Source organism: Pollicipes pollicipes, unplaced genomic scaffold (genome assembly GCF_011947565.3).
Source record: "Pollicipes pollicipes isolate AB1234 unplaced genomic scaffold, Ppol_2.1 Scaffold_2555;HRSCAF=2994_pilon_pilon_pilon, whole genome shotgun sequence".
Lineage (NCBI taxonomy): Eukaryota > Metazoa > Arthropoda > Thecostraca > Pollicipedomorpha > Pollicipedidae > Pollicipes > Pollicipes pollicipes.
This window is the reverse complement of record NW_023596136.1, coordinates 8263030-8272056: the sequence shown is the minus strand read 5'-3', so window position 1 is coordinate 8272056 and position 9027 is coordinate 8263030. Positions and strand designations below refer to the sequence as shown.

Below are 9027 nucleotides of genomic sequence, written 5' to 3'. Positions count from 1 at the left end.
CCCATCTTCCAGCGACGAGATTACCAGCGCCAAGTCTGGCCAGCCTTTACAGTCCGTGGGTAAGGTTTGGGGTGTGGCAGAGACATAGCCACCGCAATGTCTGTACGCCAGATCTTCCATCGATTTTCCACAACATCCCCCACATCCAGCCTTATCCCGGGTAAGGCAAGCGACTGGTAAGTACAGAACACGTGGGCAGAAGGAGCAGGCCACGGCCTGCTCGAAGCAGGTTCGACAAACGCCCGTCCGACAAGCGCCCCAAAACTGCAATGCGACCATAAGACGGTGGCTGCCTGCCTTCTAGTCGATACACAGACCATAAATGATACGACAGATCACACATCCAGGACCTATACCGTTCCTCTCGCACACTGCATCCCGTGGGAAGACAGCGGGGAGGGAAGACAGATCGGACGACAAAAGACAGCAGCAAAGCGAGACGCTCCTTTCGTCGGCGCCCCATCAGTCATGCCCTGATCTCCGCAGCGGCCGCTGCTTCTCGCGTCCACCCGGGGAGCACCGCGGTCTCACGCCCACTCGGCCGAGAGACGCGCGGCGGCGGCCTGCACGGCTCGGGAGCCGCCGCCGGCAGCGCTGTCCCGCCCCACTCCGGGCCCCAGTCCCGTCACGGGGCAGGCCAATCCCGACGGCCGGCCGCGCACGCCTCCCCCCCCCCCCCCCCCGGGATCAGGACACGGTGACGTACTGTGGTGTGCCGGACAGCCTACCACACCCGCGTGGTCAAGGGCCCACCTATGCCTTCCACTGTGGTCACCAATTCTGGAACAATGACGGAACTATGATTCGGAAAATCGTCCCTCCGAAGCAACAGAACAGCACCACTTGCGCAATGGGGGCTTCGGCCTACTGCGTCACGGCGCCATAGCGCGAATACCGCGCCCCAATACCGGTGCTACCATTGCGTGTTGGCCTCCCATGGGTCGCAGGCTGAAGCCAGCACTGCGGAGACACTGGAGCGTGACGAATGAACGGCCGACCAGAGAGAAGGTACCATGAGGCAGGAGATGCCGTGACCTCCCACGGATGCGAACAAAACATAATTCGTCGTGGGCCCTAAACCACCCCAAGGCGCCGACAGTGACGCTGCGTTGAACCCTCCTGCGGGCTCGGCTTCTGACCAGAGCGCCGCTAGTCCGCCTTCTCACAACGAACCCGCCCGCTGTCCATCACTGAGCACTGCCCGCACGATCCACCGAGCTGCCTCTCCCACAGCCGGACGGGCCAGTTCACGCGGGACCGAGGGCTGGACCGGAGCGGACGTGGGCCCGGCGCTGACCGCGCGCGCGACACCGCCACCACGTCCACGCGGGACCGAGGACTGGACCGGAGCGGACGTGGGCCCGGCGCTGACCGCGCGCGCGCCACCGCCACCACACGAGAACGCACGAGACGGACACACTTCCGGGAGCCGTCTCACGACGGTGATTGGTGTCCGCCGCGTCGCGCACTGTGTCGCGGCCAGGAGAGACGTTATCTCCGCCGATGGCACCACCTAGCGCCGGATCGTCCATCACTCCGGCGAATGTCAACCATCACCGACGGATCCGCACCAGTCATATGACTGCCCGGATCGTACGAAAACAGGGTGGGCACAGCATGGTCACACGTGGGTTGGTGTGATTTGTGCCAGTAATTCAGGATGTATTTGGATATCCAACCACTTAAAACTTTGTTATGCCTCTGACGCAGGGTCCATCGGAACTCACCCCAGCATCTAGCACATTAGCTGATACAGGAAGCGTTCATAACCAGACTGTGCCCCTCTCCTTCCAGACAGTGCCCTGGGCCTCGTTCCTCAGCCCCAAACGTCGTCCCCAGGTCGCAGCCTACGACGCCGCGCGTAAGTGCATCAACAGTTCCTACACTTTCCAGCAGTCGCTGCCGCGTGACGCAGCCGCTCGTGACGTCATGGGTACAACCTCAAGAAAGTTCTTTGCCACCGAAGAGCTGGGTCCTGGCGCTGGTCCGCGGTCCCATGACCCACCGTGGGTGTAGGTGGCGACATCACCTTCAGGTGCCCCCCCCCCCCCCCCCCCCCCCCACGCACATTCCATTGAGAGCCGAAGAGAAGGCGGCGAGCTCACCTTTCGAAGCAGCGGTCCACATTGTCGGACATGAGCAGCAGCATGCAGAGCTGCTCCAGTGCAATCAGCTGCAGGTCACGCTCCTCACCCTGGCCCATGCTGAGCCACTCCAGCAGGGTCTCCGGGTCCACGTCCGCCATGGTGGACGGCCCCTGCCAGTCACAGACACAGTTCATGGTCCCAGTCACCAGCAGTGCATGTATTGGCCCAACTGTGCACAGAGCTGGTCCAGGGGATTAGTGGTGCACCACAGGCAGCTGGTGGTGCAAACATGGCAATCCTGGGTTCTCAAGGATAGTGTACCAGTGAAGATCAGCTAGAGCTGGAGAGGTTGAAAAAACTCAGTTCCCACAGATATCATGCCTGTAAGTATGTTCCTGGGGATTGGGCCCAACACACATTAAGTGCAAAGCCCCATATGCACCTTGCACCTTATTCTTTTCATGCATCCAGAACATTCATTTTTGCTTCAAGTATTCTCATTGTGCTCTAATAATTGTGCAAGTTAATGCTCACCCCAATGTGAGCAGATCACAAATGAAAGTTGTTTACACCAGGATGCAGAAAATACTGTAAATAGGCCAAGCCCTCCTCTCAACTAAAAATATTTACTCCTAAAGGCCCTCCTTAAAGCATACAAAGTGGCTTTCAAGAGCATGTTGCAGATTTTGATCAGCCATTGCCTCAGCCAGCATGCATAAAATGTCATAATCAGATAGGTATACCATGTTTGTACATGAATAACATATCAACATCTTGTTGGTTGCATGTTTTTGTTATCATCTGCATCTAAATGACTGAAATGTTGATGAACATTTTTCCTTGGATACTGTGGTAGAAATTCACATCCAAAAAGGAAAATATTTGTCTCTCCAAAAGGTACATGTGACAGTGCTCGACAACAAAAACCCATTGTGTCATAGCAGAAGGTAAATCGAAAGGGCATCATCCTGTCCTGTGCTCAAAGAATCAACCTATCCTGTGCCAATGGCTGATGGACCATGCTCTACCACATAATATGTGTGGTCCCTGTGAGCAGTTGTCATATGGTTTCTGAGTTTGTCAGACAAATAACTTGCCTTCTATCCTTCTGTAACTGCCAAAGTACTAGTATGTTATCCTCCCCTTTCCCAGATGGCATGCTGATCCTGAATATTAAAACTGGTGAGTTTTTCAGCTATGCCTGGTCTTTACATGTCTGAGCTCAGTCACATTAAGACTTTAATGAGACATAATTCTCCTTTTCAGTTGTAAGTACAAAACAATGTGTGGACTCAAGTTGTCTTTGTCTGCATTATCTTTAAGTAATATGTCTTTGTTGAGTCACAGGCACAACCATAGCTGAGGTTGCACACAAAAGGTTTCTGTGAGGAAGATTATACTAATTTGTGTGTTGCTAACATAAAATAGTCCCAGTAGATTGGTCTAAGCGGCCCTTTACCAGTGGCTTTTGTCCTGCAACAGTCAATTTCAATCCAGAACTAAGTCCAAGGCTGCAGCATATCAAACTTAGGGGCTTCCCAATGACTTTGGCATTGTGAAGTTTCTCAAGAAACAAATGCTATCTATGTCTTTGTGCAGAATGGCATGCACCTCACAAAATTTACATAACACTCCCGGCAGTGAAATGCAAGCCTCTACTGCCACACCAAAAACAAAGAATTTCAAGCACTACATCCTGCTTTTAACTATCATATTCCCAACTAACAGGACAATTTCGAACCAGCTACATCAGAGAGGCATGGTTTTATAGGATTCACTGGGGTCCAATTCATTTTTAAAGTTTCTGTTTATCCCATCTAAGGCAACCACATCTTTGAAGTTCAGGCCACATCTGACAGCAATTACAGAAGTCATACACTTTTCATCAAGATCTCAACAAGTGTGAAACTCTACTGCATGCATGGCAGTCATTAACCAAGACAGGCACATACACCAATCACGAATTTGCACCTACCATTAATATACATGAAAGGCATGGATAAGACCAATCAATAAGCCAAACATCTATTCAGGTAATGAGTTCCTAGTCCTACAAATATCAGCATACAACTCTATTTGAATGGAAATGTCGGACAAAGCATATGTGATCCTGGGGGCGAGACCATCATGACGCACTTGAGAAACAAGCTCACAAGGCACCATCAACACACGTGAAAGTCCCTACAGAAAATATGAGGCTCAACCTACTTTGGAGCCCCGCAGATCTTTTAACAACTACTTCTTTCCGATATCACAAGATTGCGCAGCCCATGAGTTACACCACCCCACGGCACGGCCCCTGTCACGATACTGGCTACGGCTCGTCGCAACATAGAGGTGGGCAATTTTGCGTGATGTTCCCGTTTTTCGGCCGGACTGGTATCGATATAATCGATATACAAGCTGGGTACTATCGATAAAAGGTAATCTGTGCACGCAGCTGGCAATTTCTCTGGAGTAGTATTTAATCGTTCCTCGACCGAAATTTGGTACTTTATTTACATAAGCATCCAGATGCAGAGTCCCTTGATCAGCACCGCAAGCTGGAGAATTCCGAGCGCTGAAAATAATGTTACTCAGATTCTGGAGGCTGATAGGCTGGAGCTGAAATGCACAGACTTTTTCCATTCTCAGGAGCGAATGGAGAGTGCGAACGGATCTTTGTGTGACCACCTCTGCCGTCGCTCTCGGCCAGTAACGCAGGCAGGGGAGGACACAGGGAGCGCGTGCCCCCTTAGGTTCCAAGCGGCGCTAGGGGTCCCTCAGAATCTAGGACTGATGGCCCAATTTGAGGGCCCGAATGGCCCAGAAGGCCAGCTGGAGGTCTCATTCAGGGGTTCCGGCTCACAGGACCGGACACCCCAATGCAAGCCAGAGGGCTCTGCACGCTGATGAGGGGCCCACTGAGTCGATAAGAGCCTATATTTCGGCCAGACGCCACCAGTAACGCATTGTCGGCTCCGTGGTGGCATGGGCCTCTGGACCCATTTTCCACGCAGGCGCAAAGCCGGAGCCAACGATTTACATTGCTTAATGCCCCACAGCGCACAAAAGTGGCCCTGTGTTGCCAATGGGACTCGAGTTGGCCAGAAGTAGTGTTCGAGGAGGCCTGAAGAGTTTAGAAGGCCCACCGGGTCCGACGATCAAGGGCCCGATTGGAGGATCTAAGGGCATAAAGGGCTGATCGAAGTCTTATTCAGAGGCCCTGACCTGCGAAGAAGGACACTCAAATAACGGTCAGAGGGCCCTTTTCGCCGATCAGGGCCCCCCTGGGTCACAGTGGGCCTATATGTTGGTCAGGTACCACCGTCCCACATAGTCGGCTCCGTGTCGGTATGGGCCTGAGAATCCACTTCCCAATCAGCTATAAAGCCAGGCGATTTACACTGGTCGACGGTCTTGAGTCTCTCAGGTATATGATATATGCATATATGCATCTATATCTGTATTATCCAAGACAAGTATGTTTACAATAGCACACAGGTTATATCCGGCAATTTTTTGGCGGGGCCCTTTTACTATTAGGGGAATTTTTGTCCACCCTGTGCCCCCCCCCCCTTGCCAAGGCTCCAACTGCGGCCCTGTTCTCGGCCTTACGTTCACAAAAACGTAACGTACTCATATAGTAGGCTGATATAGATGGCACCACTGGGCCGGTACTCATCCTGTTGCCCGTCATGTAGACATACAGAGGTTTATCCATTCACTTGCAATGGGACCTTATCCCCTCCCCAGCTTGGATACCGGACCCCTCCCCCACTTCCAGGATCAATTGGGCCTGATCCTAGGAGGACGCCCTTTCTTGGCTATGTTCAGAAAATTGGTTGCGCTTTTTTCACCGCTCAGCCTCCCATTCTCAACTCATTTTGTGGAATTACGACCCTGCAGGTCTCTGCATGCAGGACTCATTTACAAGATACCCACTGGGATATTTATTTTCCTGTTGATTTATTTTCTTAGAACCAGGCGACAATCGTTAAAAACCAAGCTAAAAACCCGGACTGTGAAATTAGGTCGGCTGTAATATGGGGATGCAGTTTTGTACTGGCCACGTATTCAAACGACCCATTCTATCTACAAAAATGTGTGTATGTCTTATGCATATCTATCTGTTTATCGTCTTTTTGCCTGGTGACTCGTACGCAGGTTAGACGGAGAGCAGCAAGATCCCCAAATTTTCACAACACGTATGCACGAGAGTAAGGAGCACACATTTGTGGTGACGATTCCATACAGGATTGACGGCACGACAGTGGTCAGCACACACATGTGTTGACGACTTTGCACGGGATTGATGGCACGACAGTGGTCAGCACACACATGTGGTGATGACTCTGCACGGGACTGATGGCACAAGAGTGAGGAGTGCACGCGTGTGGTGACGACTCTGCGCGGGATTGATGACAGGAGAGTGAGGAGTGCACACGTGTGGTGATGACTCTGTGCGGGATTGATGGCACGAGAGTGAGGAGTGCACACGTGTGGTGATGACTCTGCACGGGGTTGACGGCACGATAGTGAGGAGTGCACACGTGTGATGACGACTCTACACGGGATTGACGGATGTCTTACGCTGGTGGGAAATTCCGTTTTTGAGCCAATATGGCACCAATGGATCGTATGCTTGGGCAGGGTCTGGTGGTGTCAGGCTCCGGTCTCTTCAGCATCACGAAAAAGAGACGCTGCTTCTAAGCCCCTGTTGCGAATTCGGGCGCCAATCTAATCCTGTGATTGGACGGAGGAAGTGGCGTCATCACAGTTTGAAACCCCGTGAAACTGCGATTGCCGTCGTATTAATTCCGCGGCATCGGGGAAAACCCCATGTTCTTGCTTAAATAAGTAGTGTGCGAAAAACCGGTGGTATAAGACATATCTGTTTGATTTAAAATGTAACTTGCGGATGACCCTACAGCTGACAGCGGCAAGGATAATTGGAGCCTAGCTGCCGCTCCCACGCCGTTTAATTTGTTTATCTGGCGCGTTCATTTTGTTTTCATGGCTTATCCGGCGCAGTGATGTGATGATGTTTCACGACCGTGTAAATCGAAATGATAAAAGTAAGACTTTGGATGCAATACCAGTGTAGGCATAAGCATCGGGAATCTGCCAGCATATACTTGTGCTGTCTGTCACAGCAAGTGCTGACCCAGATTAAGATTAACAATGGGATGGCGGCTCCCGCGGGAGCCGATGTTATTTAGAGGAGTACAACAGGAATTATTACTGTGTCAGTGAACCGTATACTGCCTGGTCTTAAGCCTAACTTTGGCTAGGTGTTAAATGTCTTAGGATGTCATAGAATATCAAACAAAACTGCACGCCACTGAAGGCATCCTGGAAGCATGGTACCATTTTCAAATAACCTGAATATCAAAAATCGGCAGAACTTGTCGCCGGGAGGAAGTAACGCTGCTTGTGACACGGCGTGGGATTCTGCTGGCTTCGGACCCGCCTGGCTTTGTACCCGCAGAGGGGCGACGTCCCACTCGTTAACGGCGTTGCAGTCCCGGAGCCGCCGCGCCCGTCCGCGGCTACGGGTTGAGTTGAGATGCGGGTGTCCGTTCGCCACGGGAGGTTGTCCCCCCGGCTTCATGTTCGTGGGGCTGGTCTGAGCGCTGTTCGGCTCCCCCACGCGGTGAGAACTCCTAGCCGTAGACGCGGCCCCACCCTGTCGCTGCTCACCACCGATGGCCCGTGGGAGCTGCTCTTCAGACCCGGAGCGGTATTCTCTTGGTATAAACCCCAGCAAAAGCTGCCACCGACCGAGCAGCTGCTGCCCTGTCTGCTCACCATTGCCGTGCTGCTGTCTTCTCGCTGATCACACTGCTGTTGGTGCGAGCCTCCATGAGAGATCGCCTACGTGGTGCACCATCATGAAGGCGATGGACAACCTGCCTGAGGCATCACGTTTTGAGCCGCGGCCTCAAGACGCGTCCTATCGCGCATCCGGCCATGCAACAAATACAGAAGTAGAAAAATATGGTGTTCTGTGGTCAGTAAGTTGGTGTTATGTTCCCTTCGCTGACACAGGTTACCACTTCATATTTGAATCAAACAACAACTTACAATAATGTCAACCCAAGAAGCTCGGCACACAGCCCGCCACAGCCACACAGCCAGCCACGCCTTACCACACAGACAACCTGCGCAACAGGCCATGGTCCCACACGTAGACTCCGCAGCGGTAATATGACCAAACACAGGTTCCTGTAACTTCCGCTAGGCGGCCGAACAACCATGATTTAACGTCAAATACGGAAACAAGTTTTGAAAACACCTAAACGCTACATGTCTTTCCCTATGAAAATATGTAACGCTCTGGAGCACGTATGCTCCCTCCCAAACGCCTCAGAGCAGCCACGCACGTCACCATTACCGTCGCACACCCGGTCCAGCTCATCACCAGCGCCGCCCGTTACCACCAGCTCCGTTCGCGCGGTCGCCCCTGCAGACGGCCGCTCCTCAGCGTCTCCTGCTGGCTCTGCATCCGGCAGAGATGATGCTGAGCCGGTCCGGCCCGGGGAAAGCTCCGGCTCCCCTGCACAGTTCCAGCAGACGATACGGGCACCGTAGTCACAGCTTCGTAACCCGCGAGCGCCGCCACCGACGCAGCGCGACAAGGCGCTACCGCCGTCTCCACCGCCGACGCAGCGCGACAAGGCGCTACCGCTGTCTCCACCGGCGGCGCAGCGCGACAAGGCGCTACCGCCGTCTCCGCTGCCGACGCAGCGCGGCAAGGCGCTACCACCGTCTCCATCGCCGACGCAGCGCGACAAGGCGCTACCGCCGTCTCCACTGCCGACGCAGCGCGGCAAGGCGCTACCGCCGTCTCCACTGCCGAGACGCAGCGCGACAAGGCGCTACCGCCGTCTCCACCGGCGGCGCAGCGCGACCAGGCGCGACCGCCGTCGTCGTCGCTGCCGGCACACCCGGTGCAACT

General features: G+C 53.5%; 1 protein-coding gene across 1 annotated transcript in view; it reads right to left on the bottom strand.

The window, feature by feature from the left end:
- Positions 1–4402, bottom strand: part of Ufd4 (ubiquitin fusion-degradation 4-like) — a gene marked incomplete in the record, with an annotated part of 37217 nt that extends 32815 nt beyond the window's left edge. Inside the window, 2 exon segments of the mRNA XM_037231726.1 lie at positions 2106–2257; positions 4296–4402. Of these exon segments, the coding sequence (XP_037087621.1) occupies positions 2106–2245 (140 nt within the window).
- Positions 4403–9027: the final 4625 nt, after the last annotated feature.